This window comes from Mytilus edulis, chromosome 11, assembly GCF_963676685.1.
Source record: "Mytilus edulis chromosome 11, xbMytEdul2.2, whole genome shotgun sequence".
NCBI lineage: Eukaryota > Metazoa > Mollusca > Bivalvia > Mytilida > Mytilidae > Mytilus > Mytilus edulis.
The window spans coordinates 75,029,768-75,056,033 of NC_092354.1; the positions used below are offsets into that span (position 1 = coordinate 75,029,768).

At 31.3% G+C, this 26,266-nt stretch overlaps 1 protein-coding gene across 2 annotated transcripts; it reads right to left on the bottom strand.

Moving 5' to 3' along the window:
• Positions 1 to 316: 316 nt before the first annotated feature.
• Positions 317 to 24,739, bottom strand: LOC139496282 (cytochrome P450 3A4-like). 2 transcript variants are annotated; one of them, XM_071284783.1, is made up of 14 exons: positions 24,658 to 24,739; positions 11,169 to 11,348; positions 10,264 to 10,360; positions 9,790 to 9,842; positions 9,062 to 9,158; positions 8,594 to 8,713; positions 8,090 to 8,181; positions 7,421 to 7,572; positions 6,310 to 6,422; positions 5,376 to 5,636; positions 5,014 to 5,102; positions 4,394 to 4,531; positions 3,135 to 3,297; positions 317 to 2,900 (listed from the first exon to the last, which is right to left on the bottom strand). In XM_071284783.1, exons 2-14 carry the CDS (start codon positions 11,252 to 11,254, stop codon positions 2,790 to 2,792), a joined length of 1,572 nt encoding a protein of 523 aa, XP_071140884.1. In that variant the 5' UTR covers positions 11,255 to 11,348; positions 24,658 to 24,739; the 3' UTR covers positions 317 to 2,789. The 2 variants fall into 2 exon arrangements, with proteins under 2 accessions (XP_071140884.1, XP_071140883.1); XM_071284782.1 differs by lacking the exon at positions 24,658 to 24,739 and adding an exon at positions 18,648 to 18,905.
• Between the last annotated feature and the right edge of the window lie 1,527 nt (positions 24,740 to 26,266).

Genomic DNA, 26,266 nt, shown 5'->3' on the forward strand with positions numbered 1-26,266 from the left:
ATTACTAGTAATCATTGCCTCGCAAAAGAGAGATTACAGATACGAAAGGATATTCAAAGAACTCGAAACCAAACTAGCAATGCCATGGCAGAAAACAATTCGATCGAATTGATGCTTTCTACATATTCACCAAATATATGTCTTAAAATTGAGAATCGAAAATTAAAATGTGTCAAAGAGAAAACAACCCGATCAAAGAACAGAAAAAAAACCAATGGGCACAAAGCAGCGAGGAAATTCCGCACACGGAGGCAGGCATCAGCTGGTCCCCAAAAAAATGTCTAATTGTGTGCAATGCAATGAACAACGCACAAGTAAGTTTTACTTTTTATTAAGTTTTCATATAAAATGCCATTTTCAACTCAAATGTAACAAAAACATATCATATATAAATAAGTACAGTATAAAATTCCTTAGTAGTATTAATCTCATTGTCTTCATGTACAGTTTCACAGGATAATACACCTAATCGCTATTTATTCCATTCCGGAACAGTTCTAAAATTACACAACTTTTTCATCCAGTTGAAGCTATCTGGGACCCTGTTTAAACAATTCACCATGCATGATTCTTTTTAATGAGACCTGTTTAAACTACCGTAAATACTTCAAACAAAATATTTTTTTACTTCAATTTTAATTTCGAAAAAAGTGGATCATACAATATCAAAGTTTCTTGATAATCACTTTCTAAAGTTTTTTCGTCCTCAGCTCACTACTGATGACCTCCATTTTTCGGCCGGTGACCTCAAACAGGAAGTTGTATAAATGACTGTTTTTCCCGGAATGGACTAAATAGCGATAAGGTGTATGCAGTCACGTGGATTCTTCAATGTGGGATATGTTTTACTGTTAGTAATAATATAACTTAAACTTTATATCGGTAAATACAATAACATATCTTTCAGTTGGTATTGAAATATAAATCTGGATTTTCAACATATTGCTACCTTCATTGTATTAATGGATTTTAACATAAGAGTATGTTCACCTAAACGGTATTGATTTTAATGATGTTTTTTGCTAATACACGCGTTTGTAATCCATTATACGAAGTACATGTATTATGTCACATTAAACGTAATAAATGTTTCATTTTTTCATTATTCAACAGTATGTTGTAAATTTAAATCAGTACAATAATACGATCTAGTGTATAGTTACCTATCCTTTGAAACAGTCAATAGTACTTAAAATAATTTCTAAAAGTACTCACACGCTCACTTCAGTACAACTATATGTATATTTCCCTCTGTTACACTTTAGCAGACTCAATAAAATACCCACACATGTAAACAACACACACATACATTCACGCAACATCATACAATCAAACCCATAATATTGTTTTCAAGTTTAACTTAATCATGTTCAATAACAAAATGTTTAACAAATCACAGGGGTACACAAAATATTTTCCCACAATAGATATTTAAAAAACCTCAATATTCATTATGCTTTTCAAACTGTTCTATAGGATTTCTCAATGATTATATCATTATGATCATGTAACAATAGTAATAATTGTAATACGTAGTGTTTCTGATGAGTAAGAAGTTTCACTACAAAATTGTTTGAATAACATTAACGGTACCAATTTTCCTGCACCAGATGCGCATTTCGACAATACATGTCTCTTCAGTGATGCTCCTGGCCAAAATATTTGAAATCTAAAGCTTATTTAAAAGATGAAGAGCTTTGATCCAAAAGGTCCAAAAAGTATAGCCAAATCCGTGAAAGGAATCAAAGCTTTGTATGAGGGAGATGCATTCCTTAATTTAAAATAATTTCTAACATAAATTTTGAACATAGCAAAAACTGCACGATTAGCAGTATAAATAATTGTTAATTTTTAGATATCATTTTGACATTATATTATTTTAACCATCTTGTTAGTTAATTGACTGTTAGTATATTCATGATAATTTCATTCGTTTAGTACTACTTGTAAGGCTTATATTGAACCTCCGTTACTACACAATCTAATTGTTCATCAAATTTATTCAGATTTAAGACAAAATCAGTCTTTACTCTATTAGAATTGGAAGCATGCAAACGTGCACTGTGTCCATAGTGTTAAACAAAATCAAAGATTAAAAAAACATTGTTTTTTTTAAAGATTATTCATAAAGAACCTCAATATGTTCCATAATCACTAAATATTTCGTTTTAATATCAACTACATGTAAATTGCAAATATTTGCCTATTTGAACAGACATGTTACTTGTAAATACTAATTTACTTGAATTAATTTGTAACAACATTCTTTTTAAACTAATTCCTGACAATCAAACTGATTGTTTTCCTATATGTTTCACACAACTTAATCTCCTATCATGTTTGTTTGATAAGTCGTTTCATAAAAAGTTAGCTCATGCAATCAATTCGAATTGAATATGAGATGCAAAGTTGTACAACTCTAAAATTCTAAGAAATCTAGAACATAGTCCACTTCACAATAACTGTCAATCACACATACGTTTCTAAGTGTTTAGAACATAGTCCACGTCACAAAAAAATTTAACGTAAAATGTTCACATATACTCGAACAATTTACAGCAATGTAAAAGTCATCAACAGAAGAAGGACATTTTCTACAACTGAGTATTATTCAAAAAGTAGCATACCACATCACGTTCGTCTTCGGCCATTCGGACGACCTGTCTCTCCGATCTGCGTCTTGGCGATGTTTGTCATCTGATTGGCAACAGTTGATGCACTTAATCACTTAAGCGATCTGTCATGGCAAGAGTGTTTGCATAATTGTCATATGTTATAGCAAAATCAGTTCACGCAGAGCATGTATTTGATCTCATATTCGGTCGAACACGATCCTCTAAATGTACGAAAACGCCATCCTTCGGACAAAGCATTGGCCTCAAGGCTGTTGGAAGAGGATCCTATAAATAGAAACAAATATTGTGAATCATTTTGTCATAGGCGCATTTTTAATCCTGATGACTCATATAATTTAATCAAATAGAGAAAGGAATATCTAAAACTATATATTTTTCTCATACTTTTTATAGCATATTGTAACAATGTTTAAAAGAAAATTGTTTATTCGGACCCAAATTTGTTGTTAAATTTGCAGGTTTGTAAAACCAAAGGTAACGTAGCAAAAGTAAACTTACGATTGTCTGGGAACATGGTTTTATCACAAATCTCTGTAAAAGTTTCACCATGGCAACCTTGACTTGGAGGTCAGCAAACTTAAGACCAGGGCACATTCGTGGGCCTTGTCCGTATGGCAGATAAGAAAAGGCATGACGCTTTTGAATTTCTTCGGGAGAAAATCTGAAACAATAAATCAAACTACTTATAAGACGCTATACTTGATTTCCAATACTATTCATTAATATTCTTTCCAAATGTTAGTATCTGTGTAGTGCATAATTCCCGATTTGAATACATAGAAGTTCAAGGAGGCCAGCAATAATTTATTCAAACGAAACCAATCAAGCAAAACCAATATTGTCTTCTTAAAAAAACAACTGTCTACAGGTACCAGCCAGTATATACTAACTACTATGGAAACTGCTGCGAGTATATAATAGTTGAGAATAGATAAAACAGAGACTATCAAAGAACTACTAGCAATGATATTTGCATTCATACAGCGATAAGACTTAGTTTCAATACTGTGGGCACCGAATACAAATACTACGATAAGACAATTTCAGACTTTGACCTATTTACTAGTACTAGTATTTCATTCATGTTTAAGTGTGAACATGTCACGACAGAGTCATAGATCGTGTTAGGTTAAACTGATTTACATTCCATATAAAGGTCAAAGTCCATTCTAAAGTTCTTATTACCTTCTAAAACCGACCACTGACATAAGTTCTCATAACAGTCCCGTATATACCGGTCAGTGAAAACAAGAGTTCTAATAACATATAAAGATATAGGAAGATGTGATATGAGTGCCAACGAGACAACTCTCCATCCAAATAACAATTTATAAAAGTAAATCATTATAGGTCAAGGAACGGCCTTCGACACGGAGCCTTGGCTCACACCTAATAGTAAACTATAATATGTTTATATACATATGTGGTTCGTAGGTGTTTCTCGATTCTCGTTTTTAGACACCTTAGATTTTTTGTTTGAATGGTTTGACACTAGTAATTTTGTGGGTTTTTTATAGCTTACTCTTTTATATTTAGCCGAGGTCCATGTTGAAAGCCGTACTTTGACCTTTAATCGCTTAAATTTTCCGAATTGTGCCTAGGCTGGAAATCTTTTCATTGGCACTCATACCACATCTGATTATATTTATAATCGCTTTATAATTGATTGATTGATTGATTGATTGTTGATTGTTGGTTGCTTTTGGTCAGACAAATAGATATATTAAGGAATAATCTGGTTTTCAGATCATACGTACCTTTCAGGAATAAATTTCTCTGGCTGAGGGTATATTTTTTCATCTGAATATAAAGTACAAGTCATTACTCGTACAACAACGTCTTTTTTAAACTCTACACCATTAATATTACAATCTTCAGTAACTCTCCGCGTCACTCTGAAATTCAAAAGATATTAATGATCACGTGTACACATATATAGTGTATAATATAGAATATATGTCAAACATTTCTATTTAACGTACTGGTATGTCTTTGGCTTATGTCCCCCATAATTAACTAGGTAGTTGGTAATTTCTTTAGAATTGTATTATATTTTGACATCTAAGGGAATTCCTAATTATACCGTATTTATTTTGTTCATTGTTGAAGGCTTGTTGTTCACATAAAAGTTTCTTTTTTGTCTTTCGTTTGTTAATAAGAAACTGACAAACAAAATAGACATCTTCTGATTGTGTATTTGTTGCTTTGATATTCCAATTTATTAGAATAAAAGTAAGTTCACAAAAAACTATATAACAAATATTGATGTAGGTGTATTTTGTTTTTTGTACTATTTTACCCTCGTTTTAACTTGCAACATAAAATGTATGTGTTTAATATTTTGCTCATTTTGAAGTCAGATATTATGTGTACTTACCCAGGAGCACACGGCAAAAGTCGTAATGTTTCGTGTAAAATCATTTGTAAATATTCCATTTTTTGTATGTCATCAAATGTTGGTGATTTCTGAAATAAAAGAGTATTAAGATTATTCATTATTGTTATTGCATGACATGTTTTTAAAATCAAAATTTTAAAAAAGGGTTTAAGTTATTTCACCAAGTAAACACACGTTGTAAGGATATTCCAATGCAATTCAATTCTCAATTTTTACTAGCTAATGAGAAAACTTATTAGTAAAAATAAATGAATAAAGAAAAGAGATGATACACAAATATACTTAACATTCAATTAAATTATAATTAATTAAAGAGATCCGAAACTAGATCCAAAACTAACCTCATATCCACATATTTTTATAACTTCTTGAAAAGCTTTTTGTTGAGCAGTTGGATTCATTGCAAGCATGTGGATTACAAAAGACAGACATGCGTTGAGCGTTCCTATTCCTCCTCCAATCAGAGAGTTTATATGTCCGACTATCTCTTGATCTTTTAGCTGACGTCGTCTGTATATCCCATATTCGTCCCGATCAAAGAATGAACAATTTATCATTTGTCCTAAGAAATTCTTTTGTTCATCGCTGGAGGATTGGGAGTACTAAAAAATAAAACAAAAACTCATTAGAACGCACTTCCTAAAAAAGAACAATGCAAACAATACTCAACTCCTTGGAAAATTCAAAACGAAAATTCCCTATTCAAATTACAAAATCAAAAGCTAAAATACATTAAACGAATGGAAAACAAATGTCAAATTCCTAATTTGGTACAGGCATATTCTTATATATGTGTTCATAGATAGCTACACCTAAGTTTTTTTTGTCTGATTCGTTGATTTAAAAATATACAAAGTGGTCTTACAGTTGCCATTATGAAATTAATGTGTCAAGGGGGCTAATAATTGGATGATTCACGTCATTTGAAATGGAAAAAAACCCTACGCAATGGACATGGAGAACAAATCTGCGCATTTGAAATAAGAATAAATTCATTTGTTTTGCATGCTAACATTTAACAAACATACCAGTTGTCTTACAAAATCACGATTTGAGTGGCAATTATAAGTTAACACCTATGAATAATTGAAACTCGTATCTATTGTATTTTTTCCCATTATGATATAAGCGTGGCATATGTTTCATACTGCAGCAAGTACATTTCAGGCTGCATTTAATCTTTTTGCATTGGGCACTAAACTTAGAAAGGTCCCTATAAGCCTTACACATCTCCAGTCTCAATATTGACCTTATATGTATATCCATTTGGCTCACCTCTTGCCTTTTCCTAACGACATGTTCACGTATTTGTTTCATGTTTTCTTCATGGACTTGTTTGTGTTTTCCGTCGAAAAGCTGAAGAAATGGAGTAAGTCCAGGATAAACACCTGCAACAAAAAATATATTCATTTTCAAACAGTTGATTCATTGCAATGATCAAATAAAAATAAAATGTTTGTGCATATTTGGTACATTCCTCAATGCTCTTCAACTTTGTACTTGTTTGGCTTTATAAATATTTTGATATGAGCGTCACTGATGAGTCTTATGTAGACGAAACGCGCGTCTGGCGTACTAAATTATAATTATGGTACCTTTGATTACAATATATTCTTTCGTTTCGCGAACCGAACTTTTGAAGGTAAAGTATTTACGATAGAGTTAAATATGTGTGTTTGATGAACGTTATGATAAATTAAGACATTGTGTCGTCAACCAATTAACACTGTAAAACATATGTGTGGTCTATTAGTAGTAAATCATAATTGATTATAAGTTGACATTTTATATCAGTTTTGACATAATATCTTTAATTTTTAAGAAAAAAAATCTAGTTTAATTAATTGCTCTGAAAGCTTTAGGCGACATAGCAACTATTCTTCTAAATATTTAAAATTTTAAAATACACGTTTAACAGCTGGAAAGTATGTAACCATTTTTTATATAAACGTTATTGTTTCTTTATTTTGCATATTATTAAAATTTAAACAAGAAGAAAAGACATTAAAGTGTCTTCAATTACCGTTTTTTTTCGAAATAATAGAAAAACGAATAAAAAAAACCCTCAACTAAACGTCAAAGTGATATTCACAACTCAGATGTCAAAGAGAGATAAACAAAGTAATGGCCAAAATCAGATAAAACCAGCGAGAAAGCAAGCAACAGATTACAAAACACTACCTCAACAGACTTAGATGAGGGGCAAAGATATCAGAGGGACAGTTAAACACTCATAGATTGACAATAAACTAACAACCGCATGGCTAACAAAGAAAACTACAAACTTGGGGTGATCTCAAAGCTCCTTAATATGATTGAACAGTAAGAATTTCATCAAAAACTGGGATGTAATCAGGTGCTCCGGAAGGGTTAGTAAAATACTCACGTGCAAGACCAGCAATAGGGTTGTCAGCAGCTGCTGAATGGTTAAACTCCTTCATAAAACGATACAACAAAGCATCTTCGTTGTCTAAACTATTAGCCTCGAAATCAAAACCAGAGTCTGCAAACGCATCAAGTGTATATCTGTCTATTAAACTGAAAATAGAGTAAATGAGAAATCACTACAAAATCGTATTCTCAAATTAAGGAGTCATTAAACTATATATATATTGACACTACATTTTTGACACTATCAACATTTTTTATTTAGACTTATATATTTGCACGAAAATCGTGTATAACAGAAAAAAATACTTTGTTTATTGTTATGTGAAAAACTACATATAACGTGTTATAAAGGTATAATTAAAGTACGAATCGTATCATGTTTAATAAATGTTAAATATAGTGAAGTAAGACTTGTTAATACGGCTGTTACCGCCTTGATATCATCACAGTTACGGCGTCATAATGTGATGTGTACGTCATAATGCCTAGTAAATGACAGTTGTTTGAAGACTAAACATAATTTACATGTGACTTTTAACGATGATATTAATATCTAGTGTTAGACACAAGTCACAGATGGGTGATCAAGATAGTAATCAACATCATCATGGTATTACTTTTTCTTATGCGTAGATAATTATTTGATTGTTGTAATTTTACTCACTCAGTGACGTCAAAACCGTCAGGATTACTTTTATTTTGTTCAGTGACCTTTCTGCAAAATTTGTCTCCAGTTGCATTTACTCTGTTGGACATCTGAAATCAAGTCACATGACAAATAAGCTCCTGATAATAGCAACATTAATTTGTTGTATTACGTACAATAACAATTATTACATTGGGGTTAAACTATCATTAAAAATTTATCAGAATTGGTTTGTGATTATCATTGACAAGAATGTGATTGAATTACTCAATAATTGTGTTTAATACACATGAGGATATTCTCCATACAAAACATATGTTTTATTGTGTGGTATTAAATGTGCATATTTTCATATTACAAATTGCATAAACTTAAAACCTCTACAGACGTAATGTAGTTCAATGATGCAGAATGTTTCTGTTCCATCCCATAATCGATATATCTTTTTGTCCCTCCCCATAATCGATATCTCTTTCTGGTGAGATATCACGACTGGATTATTTGGGTTACAATTTGACTTACATGTTTCATAGAAACAGAGTTGAATGCTGTGGCTACAATGGATCTTTGTCGCTTCCACTCGTTACCAAATGTATTTAGAAGACTGCTTTCATCTGGACTATATACAAAGGGATTGCACAACTGAAACAGACAAACATACATAGGATGAAAAGAAAGAAATGGCAAATAGAAAGAGATTGAACAACTTAACATCACAATTATAAATAGAAAGAGAATGCACAACTGAAAATAACAATCATAAATAGGTTGAAAAGAAAGAAATCGCTAACAAAAAGAGATAAAAAAAAATCAACATGTATCGTCATAATTATTATGACTTCCAATGTATTTATAATTATTAGCTGGAACTCTCTTTATATCAAAACCTTTTAAAATATCATTTACATGTGTTTTAATATATGTTAACTTTATAATTCACACTTTCAAACACACATTTGTATATTTATATACACATTGCAAGATACTTACTGGTCGAACGTGAAATTTGTCGAAGTGTTTCACTAAAATTTGTTTTGCCATCTCTGGACAGTTAACTACTAAACTAGGGGTAAATCCTTCGAAAAAGCTGCAAAAAAGAATAAAAATTAGTATAACTTAACATAAACGTTATTGTGTTCCCGGTTGCCATTAAAACAGTCCGTCGTTTCAGAATCTAATGCATTCTGACTAATATTTTCTAAAGTGTACAACAAAACGTTGATATAGGTTTGAGACGTTCTACAAAATTGAAATTTAACTTATGATGTAACGTAATTTTCATTTTGGTGCACGAATAATGAGAATACCCATAGTCCTTTAGTTTCTGATAAAGCGAATTGTTTTTGCTTTAATATACAGATTTGTGTCTGTCGTTCGAATTACCATTGCATTACAATGAATATTACATTTGTGTATAAAATATATATGTTATCGGTTACATCAGTAGTGTCAATATCCGGTAATAGGCTGTATCCAGATATCCGCCTTGTTTTTACTATAAATAACTTTTACTGTTAAAAAAAACTACACACACCATAAAATATACGAATTTAGAATTTAAAGTGATATTTGTTAAAATATGATGATAAATATGCACTTGACATATGCGCCTTTTATGCACTTATTCACATTATATGATATAAGAAGATGTGGTATGAGCGTCAATAAGACAACTCTCCGTGTGCGTACGGTTTTTGATATGTGGAAATGATATTTACCCGAAGATGTCTCCATACACTTTCCTCCATTCTTTGAAAACATCCAATGGATTCTACAAAGGAATAAAAGTTAGATTTATTACAATAAGTAAGTTTTTTTTCTATTTCTGGATTCTGAAACCAAATGGTTGTCGAGTTAAGTCCCTTCAGTCTTCTGGTCTGTTTGTATTTCCTCAAAACGAATGACAATGAGTCTTGCCCCTCTTAGTTTGCCGAGGTTTGCCGAGACTGAAAATCGTTTTTTAAAATAATTGAATATAATATATATTAATAAAATAAATTTATATAAAAATCTGGTTGAGTAATTGCCAGACAGAGAAGAATTTGCAGCTTTCACAAGGAACAACGGCAAAGGAACAAAAATAATATTATAAATTCATTTGGAGCTAGAAAGTGTAAAGGAACAAAAATAGTATTATAAATTAATTTGGAGCTAGAAAGTACAAATTGGGCGGGAAAAAATGTGACTGTTACCTTGTCTTTGAACTCTCCTATGCTTCCAAATACCATCATTGGTTTTGGACCTGGTATCTTTAACTTTTCAAAGAGTTTATAGTCGTCTCTCACTTTTCTAAAATATGAAAAGAAAAAACTGTAATAGCAATCGTTTTTGCAGCATACAAACTTATCGATCAAATACACTGAGATTAAAAATGTAATTGAACTTTTATAACCTAAATACCGTTGTACTTCTATTCTCGTTGTCTGTGTTACAAAAAAAACCGAATTAATTTCCGATGTTTTATCTTTTAAAAAAGGACTAAAAGACTTCCAATGACGTTTAGTGTATTTCTCATCCTCTTTTTTTCATAAACACATTTTCTAATTCATTTTGATAATTAAAAAAACGCCGAGTGCCAATAGACAACTTTCGAGTTCGAAGCATTTCCGTCAAAAACTCTGGTTTTAGTGAACGTCATTTGTGCGTTTAGGGGCGTCGTCACTTCCATTCCAATGTTGAGCGAGTGGTTGGAAAACTATAATTCTATATTGTACGAATTATACGACAAATTGAATTCTCAAAATTGACAATCAGCATTGATGTTATTAGGGAATTGTCATTAAGTACCTACAGAACAACCATTATTTCTAGTATATCCTGCACAATGACGATCACCAAGACGCTTGATGAACGTAAATAGTGCAGGGATACAGGCGACCCCCTCTATCTGGTAAATGACGTCATAAAGGCGCGTATAATTGACGAGTTTTTTCCGGTGACGGATGAACTCGAAAGTGGTCTATTGAATTGATATGTTAAAAAGATGAATACATGAGAGTAAGAGAAGTACGTTAGGAATTGTAAAAGCGTCGTGAAAAAGTTTCTAACATTTATATAAATATCTTATTTATAAATTATTAATTTAAAACATACTTACAAAAACCATACTACTGCTAAAACTACCAACAAAAGTGCTACCAGTGGATTTATGGTAAATGTCAATGGAAAAATTAAAAGCGCCATTTCTTTTAGTCTATACTAAAAATATCGTATACAGCGTCGGCTGTTTCGTTCGTTCTCACCAACAGGTGTCGTTGTTTTCACCGACAGGTATCGTCTGTAAAAGATAAAAACAAAATTAAAATAATAAACAAATAATTCAGCAATACAGAAATAATAACTCAGTATTTTGTCTAATGAATATAAACTAGTATCTTTGTCATTAACCCATTTTTTTAACAATGGATCCAACTTAAAACCGTACACATATTTGAAATAAAATTCAATACCTATTTCCCTTAATCACAAACGCTATTTTACATTGTTACACAAAAAGAACAACATATAGGCACTTGTCTTAGAAAAAAATCCTATATCAAAGTCCATGTATATAGGATTTTTTTCTCTCTTTATACTGTATTTTACTGGTGTTTGAAGTAAATGCTAGTATTACAAATTCATATTTGATCATTTTGCAATAATTATCTATAAGTTGTAGGTGTACGGCATTCGGTACAGTGATATGGTTAATGTATCATGTACTACTTCATCAGCACATATAATCTTTATTATTAACTTCTTTCTCAATCAAAACTTACCATACCTTTTAAACCTAGAAGTAGCTATGACGAGTCATTTAAAATAGTATATTTTGAATTTTAAACAGTAAAAATGCTTATCCTTTTTAACCTACATTTAAAGGTTATTGGTGGGAGGTCACTCATTGCTTGCTTTCGATCTTAAGTACGAATGTATTAAACAAATATGTAAATAATACAAGAATTGGATTAAAGAATTTTTACAATGCGATTGATCAATGATTATATACAAAAGTACATAAACACTTCTTTCTGATGGGCGGGATCGTTAATGGTCGTACTTTCGCATTTATATAATAAAACCGAGGTCTACAATCTCAATGATCTATTGTTATTACGATGGGTAGTATGAGTATACCATAATCCGGTCATAGTTTGTAGAAGTGTTATTATTATGATGGGTAGTATGAGTATACCATAATCCGGTCATAGTTTGACGAAGTGTTATCATTTTCGGACTATACAAAACTATGATATAGCAAATCACAGATCAAACTTTTATTGAGCTAATTTTCAGACGATCCATATATAACTAACGTATAAGTCACTTATTGTGAACTTAATGTAAATAAGTTCTGGTAAGTAAATATATATGTATAATAATAAAATTGAGAATGGAAATTATGAACGTGTCAAAGAGACAACAACCTGACCAAAGAGACAAAAACAACAGCCGATAGATATAACATAGTAACTTCAAAAGAAATTGCGAGATAAATATTTTTGTTTGCAAAATCAAGTTATAAGTATAACAAATTATTTGTAATACGCGAGTGACGTCACAATAAAACTAAAATTATACTGAAAATTGAACAGCCAACAAATTGTCTAATTTAAAAATTGAGCAGCAAACAAATTAATGTCATTTTCATAATCATAACGCTTTTAATTTATGAAGTCATGTTTGTGATACGATCACTGAATTGCGAACTTTCAGAATCACAGAACCTCATAACAACTGCCCTAATTAAAAGTACAAGCCGTTTATAATTACCATACATTTAAAACGAAATCAACATAAGCGACATGCGTATGCAAAGATGCACCTATATATCACAAGTTAATGGCAATAACGTTGTAACAAAATACTTATATGGCACATTAAAGTTTTATAATAAGCAATTAACAGCTTGTATTTGAATTAATCATAGGGAAAAAAAATCTATTTCTGTGTTTACAACATAGCTTGAAAAGTACACTGTACTCGATAAAAGTACAAGGCAGTAAATCGGACTTATTGACGCTTGCGGGTGTGGTTGAAACCAAACCGTTGTTTTAAAATTTATCTCTTTAGTATCTGGTACCTCAAAGCCGAGCCTTTCTTATAAATCAGCATACTATAAACAAATATGACTGATACAATCTTTCTCCAGTTATAATAAGAAGTATAATTATTTATTTTTAAAAGGTTCTCTATTCTGTATTAAATTTTCAAATTGATATCAGTATTAAATAAATTAAAATAAATCCATAATCAATTTAAATCAACTTAGTAATATGTGACGGTGTATTGATATGGGGGAGATATGAGATGATATCTCTAGCTAAATCATTGTTGATGTTTTAATAATTGACTGCACTAGATATTAACGGTATCATATGAGTTACGTGTCTTTGGTCCACTTCTTGTAAATAGTATCTATTAATAAGCTGTAGTGTAGTATTGTTATACTGTGCGATATTATTGATAAACTCGCTGTTGTAATACAGAGAACATGAACCATATAACGAGACGCATACACTGATAAACTTGATTTTTAACAGCGATTTAACACTTTACCGGCGCTATGAAAGGTGAGTTCTAAGGGCTAGTATTCGTTTCTTTTAAGGAGGAATTTAATAAAACATTTAAAAAATTGATTTGGACTTTTTAAGTTTGTCTAAAAACACAGCGGAGGTCTTGTAGAATCAACAGAATATCTTTTTATTTAGTTATCTGCCGAAAATAAATTTGAAGTGACTTTCTGTAAATAAAAAAAAAAACAATATCGACGATAACAGACTAATCAAACAGATGTATCTAAAAATACTGCTTAAAAATTATGTACTTGTATGTACGTTAGATAAAAAGCCACACATTTATATGTTCGATATGTAGATATTACTTATTTGGGCGACTTAATGCATAAAGGTCAGACAAAAGGTTAATAATGTCAGATGACCTCTCATTACTGGACACTTTTTTATCTGGAAATTATCTTTTAAAAATGTACTCTTAGGAATGTTTGATATACAGTAATATTGTAATCGATAAGTTAACATGATTTGTTTAGTTTTGACTAATTTGTGCACAAAAGGTCAGACACAAGGTTGATAAAGTCATAAGACCTCTAAATAATGGACAATTTTTTTTATCTGGTAATTTATTTTTGAAATATGTACTCTTAGGACTATTTGGTTCTATACGATAAGTTAACATAATTTATTCGGATGACTTAGTGCACAAAGGTCATACACACGGTTGATAAAGTCATGTGACCTCGTCATATGACCTCTCATTACGGGACATCAAACTTCCTGACTGGTTAACTTGGTAAAAGCTTTATCTGTGTTATGTCTAGCCCTGTATGAATTTGATAATGTTGTAAAAATAAGTACTTTACGTTACACACAGAATGTTGTAAATATGAGTACTTTACGTTACATGGATTGCTGTAAAAATAAGCACTTTACGTTTAACAGAAATGGAAAATTTGAGCCCTTTATCTTACACAGAATATTGTAAATATGAGCACTTAACATTATACAGATTGTTCTAGGTATGAGCACTTTACGTTACACTGAATGTTTTAAAAATAAGCACTTTACGTCACACAGAATGTTGTAAAAATGAGCTCTTTACGTCACACAGAAATTGGAAATTTGAGCACTTTACGTTACATAGAATGTCGTTAATATGGGCACTTTACGTTTCACAGATTGTCGTTAATATGAACACTTTACACATTATACTGGACCATATTGTACAAATATATACGGACAATATTTGGTCATCCATTATAAGCAAACCCGAAAATGCAGAGGTACATGTGTGACTTGGTTTTGTATTTCGTGACAACGACAAGTGAAACAATTAACGTTAAGAACATTAAAAGATAATATGGGCTATATAAAGTCAATAAGACAGGATCAATTAATAACAAAAGAATCTTTTTTTTCTTCATTCAGTTGCATTCGGCAAAACATTGTTAAAATAAGTGTATTTATGCAAAAGTGAATTGACTTGCAATTTAGTTTAGGTCTCCGTTAAATAACACTGTTACTGGGTTTGTACTAACATATATATTTACCCTTTAATCATGATAAAATATATATGTCACTTATTTAACTTATTACAGGACAAATAATAATCTAGCACAGACTGTATTATAACATTGTAGCAAATTCATGAATGGAAAATAATACAACAATCCCGTTTAAGTGCAGAATATATTATCAGTTTTTGTATAAATTTGCATGCTAAATGGTTTTGATATTTTTTAAATAAAATTAATTTCAAACTTATGTTAATGTAACCAAATATGGTTCACCGCATACAAAAATAAATATATCATTAACTTTTGTAAATTATAGGGAGTGTGCTCTGACTCGTGGTGTATGCTGCTCCTCGATGTATATATATAGGTTCACCGCATCATTCATAAAACCGTGGGAACTCAATAACCAAATTTATTTACAAGCGGCCATTATTGAGTGAATAAAAGTACGAATTATAAACTCATAAAATGTATGTGTTAAATATACATTTGTATCAGCTTTGCTGTTAGATGTACAAATGTAACATCACGTTTACATGATTTGAAATACGGTGTTAATATAAATATACTTTATGTATTTTTACAAATGTTACTTATTATAAAAAACATATCACTTTTCTTCAGACTACGGGATTGCATTTTGCGAGTTACGAAGAAAATATATTCTATTGAAAAAGTCTTAACGAACTAGTGACAGTTACGCCGCTTTTTATAAATGTACTTTATTGTGCTTCTTATAAATGTACTTGATTGTGGTATTGATCCAAATCACTGAATGAAATCAAATTGAGTAGTCAATAGAAAGCCGACATATTTTCTTAAGCTTCAGATTAAATTGAAGGTTACAGTATAGAAGATCACTCATCTGAAGGGACTTTCTCTATACAGATTATTGTGCGATGTATCTATTTAGTATAATAGAAGATAATGTTGTGCACATCTGTAGCGTTGTCTTGTAAATTGTATTAAAAATTTGTCCTTGAATCGACAGATCAACAAAAGTACATTTTGGTTATGCTAGTATTTTTCTTGAACCATAACCACGTTTATTCTAGAGGGGGTGGATGGGGATCCATCATTTCTATATTCGTTCGATTTGTCTCTATTCTTTATAAACTTTGCCTGTTACTCTCTATTCTTTATATATATTTTTTTAGCACCAAAATATTCCCTTTTCTGTATTTTATTACCTATTTGTCTCTATTCCTTATTTTCTAGCTCCTTATTCTGCACATTTTTCTAATTATTCTCTATTCTATAAAACCCACCAGACTGTCTATCTTTTACATTTCAAGTAAAGGGGAGTAAATTGTAAAAACTTAAATTAATGTAAAAATTTGAAACATGTGACAGAAAATTAAAATGTGTTTCTGGAGAGGAATATATTCCACGAAAATTGTGTTTACAAATAAATGCAGTTCCAAGTAATATATAGTCAATGATTAAGTGGTTTTCTTTCTTAATTTTGTGATTTGCATTGATTTTTAATTCCTTTATTTCGTTTAAATTCCTGGCTTGGGATAATTTCTCATTCAATCCACTTAAATCGGGATGAAAATTTCAGGGAATGAATTTTCGGATCTCACTTGACATCATTTGTAAGTATGGTCTTGAGGAAACGATGATAGTCCGTCGGAAGGGGACGATAAATGGCTAACCCGTGTTAAGAGAGACCCATATCTCTTGCACGTTAAAGACACCCTTGTAGATTTCGAAAAAAAGAGCAGGCTAATGCCGCTACAAGACAGCAATCGCACCCGCGAAGTGGAAAGGGATTACTATTAGTTGCAAAACTTGTTTCCAAATCCACTATAAATAAGATTGTTTAAACTAAGAGATCATTTAACTTTTATAATCACTGATGAGTATAGTCGTACAAATGTAATAGCAATGTATGAACTTGAAGAACTTTTTACACTGACAATACAATTTTGATTACATAGATTGTTGTTTTCATTTTCTTCAAACACGGATTGACAGATAGTGAGTTCGAAAAGAGGCGTATTGGTGGACTAGATATCGATTGCTTAACATCCAGTGAAAAATATTGCAATACAATTGAGAATGGAAATGGGGAATGTGTCAAAGCGACAGCAACCCGACCATAGAGCAGACAATAGCCAAAGGCCACCAATGGGTCTAGTATATTAAAGACAAAAGTCAAACGTATATTTCTATTGTCATCTTATTTAAGACAAAATGTAACATAGATATTACTTTTTATGATATAAATCAATGAAAAAAACATAAAAATAGAAAAAAATAACGGTAACAGATTCTCGTGTTGTGTGTACATGTAGGTAACATATTTACGGGTCACAGGTTAGTAAGACAAAGGATAGAAAGTACGTGGTACACTTCGGCGAATAGAGCCTCAAAACAACTCCATGACAAAATATAGAAAGTACGTGGTACACTTCACCGTGTCAGGTACTAAACAACAGGATAAAGGATAGAAAGTACGTGGAACTCTTCACCTACAAAACAACTCCAGGATCCCAAAATAAACAAACAATAAAAGTACGTTAGTAACCGCGTAAAGGGTATCATTTCAAAACCGGTAAAAATTGATGCAGATTTGTCGAATTGTTACTTTGTGTTCACAAAAGAAGAACGTCTTTTGTTTAGTACCCTCCTCAGTTCATTCCACATTTTTTTTGTGTGTTTTGTACTTAAAGCCAATCTCTACAAACTAGCCAAATTAACATTAAACTCATCCCGAAAGATGGTAGCCAGAAAGGGCTTTACCCATGCTGGCATGCAAATTAAGGTTTATCTAATAGGAACTCGTATAAAAAATACACGTTGACTGCACATATATATATTATGTTTTGCTACAAAATAAAAGCTTTTGATGCATGATTTCATGACGTCTTGAATGTAAGAATAGTAAAAATTTTAAAATCAAAATTTAGAAAAGAGAAATTTCAATTGCTGTAAACGATTTTGTTTTAAAACATTTTCGCATGAGACTGACTGTACATAATTCCAATATAAGTACGGACTCCTACACCAAAGGCCATACGTCAAGAGCATATCAATCTTGAACTTCATACGATGTCTAATAAATGATGCAGGATTTATAGACCTGGCATATACATGAAATATTCGCCACTGAACGTACAAAATACTATAATCAATCAAAGATTTGCCGTCTTATTTCGATCTTATATTATCTTGTCATATTTTAGAATGGTATGTCATGCACATATGCATTGTTTTCATTGGATTATGCTGTATAATCCTTTTTTAAATATTTTTGTTTTCATTCAATGTTATTATTTTTATTGTTATTGCTCTAGCTTTCAAACTAAAGTTGGTTAGTTTGTCAAGCATTACATTATTTCTGAATTTACTATACTGCCTATTACTACAAAAATCCCGTATACTATGACAAATTTGTACTAGTGACTGTAAATACAAAAAATACTATCTATCATTTCAACGTTTCAGATTTTTCACCTATTTTTAAGTGCATTAAAATAGATAACACTAGTTATAAACATAACATAAATAGATAAATAAATATTATAGTAAAAAGTGTAATTCCAATAGTCTTACCTGTAGCGCTAAAACAGTTAAATGTAAAACAGATTTATATATATATATCCGATTGAAAGAATATTGCTTTTTGTAAGTTTATATGAAAAGCTTCTTCCTTTAAATGCTCAGTTGTAGGAGAGGTGTGGCTTAACACATAGCTCCACCTTTAATTAATATAAGTTCCATCCTAATGGTTCTATTGTCAGAAATAATAAAGATTAAAAGTCTTGAGTACTTTTATATTCATGTGATAGGTGAGTTATGAATGAAATGTATGAATGGGCCTTGTAGATGTGTGAAACTTAGTATTGATCGAGTGTCGTCACTATACGACTTGTCATCGGTTAATAACATATCGGATTTGTACTTCATTAAATAAACCGAACATCTACAGATGTAAAAGTGCATATAATACCGCGGAGTTTTTACTATTGATTAGAGACTGTTTATTAAATATATCAGTTCAAATTGTGCTTGCAAATGAACGTCAAGTGACTTCAGTGCATATTATTTTTATATTTGTGTTATGATTGATTTTTGTGTGCTCTTTTACGAAAAGTGGCAAATATTACAGTTCATATTTTGCATGCTAATGCACGTCAAGTGGCAAATATTTCAGTATATATTATACCTTTATTTTTTTATTATCGATTTTTGCTTTCTTTTTATCGTAATGTGACAAATATTTCAATGAACATTTTGCTTGCAAATGAACGTCAAGTGGGTAATATTTCAGTGCATATTATACTTATATTTGTTTTTATTATCGATTTTTGCTTTCTTTTTAACGTAAAATGGCAAATATTTTAGTATACTATTTTTCCTACTGCTTAACACGAAGTGAAAAATATTCCAGTGCACATATTGCCAAAAAATGAACGTCAAGTGACAAATATTACAGTGCATATTATACTTATATCTTTTGTTATTATTGATTTTTGAGTGCATCCAACGTAAGTAAGGTGGCACATATTTCACATTTTATCTGCTGATTAGCGTGAAGTGACAAATATTTCAGCTGACATTTTGCTTTGTTGTTTAATTTGAAGTGACAAATATTTTAGTGCATATAATATATATTATTTTTTACGATTGATTTTTGTTCGCTTATAAATAAGCTGCAAGTATTTCAGTGAATATTTTACTTATATCTTTTTTTATTATTGATTTTTACGTGCTTTTTTACGTTAATCGACAAATATGTCATTGAACATTTTAACTGCTGATTAAAATGAAGGGACACATATTTAAGCGTACATTTTTTATTTTTTTTGTATTATTGATTTTTGAGTTCTTTTTTACGTAAAGCGGCAAATATTTCAGTGAACATTTTACCTGCTGATAAACGTCAAGTGGCAAATATCTCAGTGCACATTTAACTTTGCTTATTAAGATACAGTGACACATATTTAAGTGCATATAATATTTTTTATTTTTCATTATTGATTTTTTCGCGTGCTTCTCAACGTAAAGTGGCAAATATTTCTGTGTACGTTATACTTATCCATATTTATGATTGATTTTTGCTCGCTTCTTTACGTTAGTGGCAAGTATTACAGTGCATTTAATACTATTTTTTTTTACTATTGATTTTACTTACTTTTTAACGGCAAGTGACACATGCTTCAGTGCAGATACAAAACGATTTATGTTTACTTGCTTTAAAAGTAAAGTGGTTGATATTTACGAGATCACATCATACTACATTTGTAACTACGATTGATTTTTGTTTGTTTATGAACGTCGAGTAGCAACTATTTTAAAACATATTAAAGTTTACATTCATAGTCCTTTTTTGTTTTACACAACAAAAAAAACCGGAATTCGGATCACAGTAGCATGGGTTCGAATCCCGGCGAGGAAAGAACCAAAAATTTGCGAAAGCAAATTTACAGATCTAACATTGTTGGGTTGATGTTTAGACGAGTTGTATATACATTATGTACACAGCCATGTATCACCATCATCCGATGGATACATCTGTTGTAGGGTTGTCACTGACTCAGACGTACTTATAAATATAATTATTTTCTGTGACTGTATCTTACATTAATTTGTAGGATCCTTTACTATAGATAATTTAGCTGATCTGTAACAATAACATCTTCATGCCTTATATATCACGTACTGCAGTACGCCGCTAGATTAAAACTGACGTGGAAAGGTAACACACGGCCAGCGAAAGCTCTTTTTTTTAAGAGCCCAGGTGGTCGTGTGGTCTAGCGGGACGGCTGCAGTGCAGGCGATTTAGTGTCACGATATCACAGTAGCATGGGTTCGAATCCTAGCGAGGGAAGAACCAAAAATTTGCGAAAGCAAATTTACAGATCTAACATTGTTGGGTTGATGTTTAGACGAGTTATAAATATATATATATATATATATATTTTAAAAATATTTGTTTAATTCAGGGAATTTAGAGGTTGACACGTGATCCGGAAAATGATTTTACAATGAATACGGATAGATGGCATTCTACCACCAGACATTGACTCATCGTGAAACTTTGAGAAAAAATCATACACTAACACCAGGGTCGTTTGGTTTTAGAAAGTATTCAAAGATGTCAAAAGATAAATCTTATGTAAAATGATATGGTCACCTTGGAGTCGATAAACTGTTTAATTTAGTTTTATATGTATTAAACAAAATTGTAGAACTTTGCAGTCTTACATGAAGTGTTAACTTTTATTATTGTATATATCGAGTCCCCCTTTAACGAAATACCAGTGCACATACGTTAATTACATACTTTATCACATACTTAGAGTAAACCACTTGTAATTTTTAAAGCATGATAATAGCAATAAATTTACATGAATTCCATATTTTCCGAAATGGTGTTCAACGAGCTGATAAGAAAAAACTTATCACATGCTTCAGCTATTATCATATGGCTTTCTGTAACGTTATCGCATGGCATTCCGGCATTACTCGGCAAATTCCGGAAAATACCCACCAATAGTACGATTTCGGGGGAAAACGTTACAAAGTAGGATACAAAACAAATATTAGGAAACAGGAAAATCTATTATGTAAAATGCGAAAAAAAAACCCAAATGATATAATATATGCATTTTCAAAGTTTCCAGCATACTATAGAAAATTGCTTTACACATTTGTCATTAATTCTAATTGACAAGGGAGAAAAATAAAGTATTTATAGCAGTATGGCATGCTGTTCGGTGTTGAAGACCCTACTTTGACCTACAATGGTTTACTCTTACAGATTATGTCTTAGATGGAGAATTGTCACATTGGCTTAAGTTTTCGATAAAAGTCAGACATATTGTAATTGGGACACTTTTTAAAAATACATCTTACGACTATGTTAAGAGCTCGAAGTCATAATATACTTTCGAAAACCAGGCTTCCAGGACTCGGTTTCATGAAAAAACTTACGATTAAGATTGGTCGTAAGCCATGAACAATTCAGTATACTTGCGATAAATCTTAGTCATAAGATTTTTTTTTGAAACCGACGACAGGCATTTAAAGGTCACAAACATTTTGTTATTCTTGGGGCTCGTAAATTTGTACTTTTAAAAAAGGTATATAATTGTTTTCGAATTAAATGGTCCACTTTTAAATACCAGAGTATGTTATCAATAACAATGATTTGAGCTACCATCATATTTTCAAAGCAAACCAAACCAGAGTGGCAAAACTTATTTAATTGTTAGAAGCCTCGCCAAGAAATATAAACTGACGTCACAAAACTTCACAAGGGTATACGTATTTAGAATTTATCAATGTTAGTTTCTTAGTTCAATGGAGCTTTCATGCATATTTAATATTTAAGAACCAATATAGGAAAATTCTTGAAAACCATTTACGTAAATAAGTATAAAGTCTAAAAATTGTATATTTTATTGTAAATACAAAGGAACCTACACCCATTAAGAACTGTTGTATCATTTGTGTTGACGTGGGTGCATCAATTATTCACGAGCCATTTTATCGGGTTTCCGTTAAAGTAAAAGATAATTTACTCTGTTAGTATACTTAACAACCTTACATAATCGATCGCCAATTAAAACGATGCTCTCTTGTATAACAGTGGCTTTAAAGTACATCTTACATTCAAGAAATACTTTTAAGTATTTTTCCCACAAAGGTGTAAGATGCATAAGAAGTGGACAAAATAAAACATTGTCAATCGAAAAAAACGAAACAATGTTGTGTCCAAAAGAAGGGAACAAAATAACAGACAATTATCGTCGCTGGGCTTCTAAAATGTCGTACATGTATATGACTTTTTTAGCTAAAAATACTTTTTGACACCAATGGTCTAGGCGGGAGGAAATCTTTGGTATTACAGAATAGCATACAGTTAGACCAATCAAAATGTGTGAAATAAGACATATTACAAAATTGCCAATGCCAGTTGTTTGTAAAGTTTGCTTCCAAATTGTTGTATGAAAACTTGAAAATCGTTGTAGAATGGCTGTTGGAAAAAATAATTGTACATTTCTATATTTCTGTGAAAATAATTTAAGTTCTTGGATAATCCAGAAATGTCAACGTTTTTATTTCACTGCTATTTACAAAAATGTTCAAGTTCACACACGACATTTTGGAAGCATGCATTTTGCCAAAATTTTCAAAGCCTGTTTGTAAGAATTTTTTGTCTTGAAAAATTTGTAATTTACAACATTTTAGAAGCCCAGCGACGGTATGGTTCCCGATACACTACAAAGAAAAACTAAAAATGAAAGTAAAAACCCTTCACAATTCGGGGCGAATTAATCAATTCTGGACGAGTCAGTTGTTCTTGTTCCTGTGCCTATGTTAAACATGTATGTACTGAGTGAATTGGTTATATTGAAATGATTTTAAGTCAATATTTCTCCTCTCCCCTTCGCTATCATGTAAGTATTGATGCAGAGTATTTGCTACCCACACAGGGCAGATCTTAGATCGACTGAGGTTGCTGGTTCTCTCTGACTTGTCTTATTTATTAAGGAGGTAGACCTAGGTTAAGGGAAATAACTCTTTAAATCATTAGTACGTTTGTGTCAACCATTTTCAAAAATATATTCTAAGCTTCTAGGTTACATAGATTATTTTCAATCTGTTTCAGGTGAATGCTTAAAATACATTGATGAACTTGACTTTTACAAACGCTTAACTGATTTAAAGAGTTATCTCCCTGAACCAAGGTCTACCCCCTTAAAACACAAAGCAAAACAGCTCTGCATCGACCAGCGTTGGAAACGATCGCGATTATATATTAAAGATCTGCAATTAAAAACATATGACTTTAAATGAAAATAACTCCTACCGTCAAACTGAGAATGGAAATAAGGAATACGTCAAAGGGACAACAACTCGATCAAAAACAACATCCAAAGGTCAAAAACACATAAATTTTAATTTAAAACAAAATGAAACAAAAACACACACACACACACACTTACAAAACACAAGACGCCTTTTTAAACAAGTTGTTATTGTAGCAGAATAAAAAAAAAAAAAAGAAATAACTAATATTACATTCACCTTTCGACTGAGAGTTCCAATAGCAAGAAAATTTTATTCGTATCGTTTGTTTCGTTTTCTATTTAAAGACTTATATCTTATAAAAACAAATTATGTCATCCAGTTATATAATATTTGAATCCGGGTCTAATAATAACATACATATATGCATTAAATAACAAATTATTTTGTAGTCCATCAATTCCATGTCAAATGTTGTCCCATTACCCGAAATGCACCTAACGATCACATATAATCACAATACAAGTATACAAAATTTATCAAGACATTTAAACAGAAAGTATAAAACACCTAATATAAAAAATGTAAAATATGCTATCTTCGTCATCGCTGCTCTATTTTCATTGAGTCTATTGTAAGTTCAGATGTCGATAAGTATGTCAAAAAGTGAAAATAAATGTGCGAATACACTTACATGTAAATCCAAGGTAAATTCAAAACGGAAAGTCCGTTATCAAATGACAAAATGAAATTATAAAACACAACAAATTGAAAACAACTGTTATATTCCTGATTTAGCACATACCTTTTGTATCATTTGTATACACGAAACCGCGAATCACTTGTATACATGGGACCACGAATCACTTGTATACATGGGACCACGAATCATTTGTTTACATGGGACCACGAATCACTTGTATACATGAGACCGCGCATCAGTTCTATACAAAAGACCGCGAATCACTTGTATACATGGGACCTCGAATCACTTGTATATATGAGACCGCGCATCAGTTCTATACAAAAGACCGCGAATCACTTGTATACATGGGACCGCGAATCACTTGTATACATAAGACCGCGCATCAGTTCTATACCAAAGACCGCGAATCACTTGTATACATCAGACCGCGCATCAGTTCTATACAAAAGACCGCGAATCACTTGTATACATGAGACCGCGAATCACTTGACGTATACATGAGACTGCACACAAGTTATATACATGAGACCGAGAATCAGTAGTATACACTAGACCGCAAATCACTTGTATACATAAGACCGCGCATCACTTGTATACATGGGACTGCTAATCACTTGTATACATGAGACTGCGAATTTTTTGTATACACTAGACCGCGAATCACTTGTATACATGGGACTGCTAATCACTTGTATACATGAGACTGCTAATCACTTGTATACATGAGACTGCGAATCAGTTGTATACATGGGACTGTGAATCACTTGTATACATGGGACTGCGAATCAGTTGTATACATGTAGTTATGAATGAATGAATGGAGTAAAATTTATGTAATAATATGTATATTATATAAATGTGCGTAGGATGAAAAAGAAATACCATAAACTATCAAACGATATTTAGCCCACGATTGTTATTTGTTTTTGATTTGTCACTGTTCTACTGTATATAAATGTCTTGTAGTTTCTATTTTTGGTTTTTAAATCAATACACTAAATGTTAAAAACACATTTATTATATGTCCGTTTGATAAGACTTGCATGTAGCATTTTCTTTGGAGAAGTGTGCAACAGCCGGTGGTGTAAAAACATTTATGTTTCATTTAGTTTGGAGGTGTATTCTCATTGCCTTTTATGGTTTATGGAATTTCCCTTTCTTCCTACGCAATAATACATAATAACATTAGTTCATAACTTAACAACTAATGCACGGTCTGTTTTGCCTTTAAAAAGATATCGCAAGCTACTCCATCCCCCGCAAGACTTCTATAAATAATAGCTATTGTTGAAAGCATTTGAAACATTAGACTTAATCGAATTTTTATGTAGATGTTAAAAGGTTTTGTCCATCAAAATGCTTTGCGAATATTTGATAGCAGTACAATCTTAAAAACTTTTGTTGAAACTTCACGGAGAGAGCAAACTTGTTTTAGAGAAAATTAAAATAAAAAATGCAAAATCATACGTTAAGAAACTGAAGACAAAAACTACACGAATTTCTAAAGAAAAAACAAAAACAAAAGGTCTCATATATAAAATAAAACTATGTCACTTATTAAATTCCGTCTGTTCGCAATGCTTTTGTTTAGAATAACCTTCATTAGACAGGCTATGAAGTAACATTTAAAGCCAAGGATGAACGAATTATCTTTAAAAGACACATCATATCATCAGAGATTGAAAATAAGGCCACCTTTGCGAGAGTT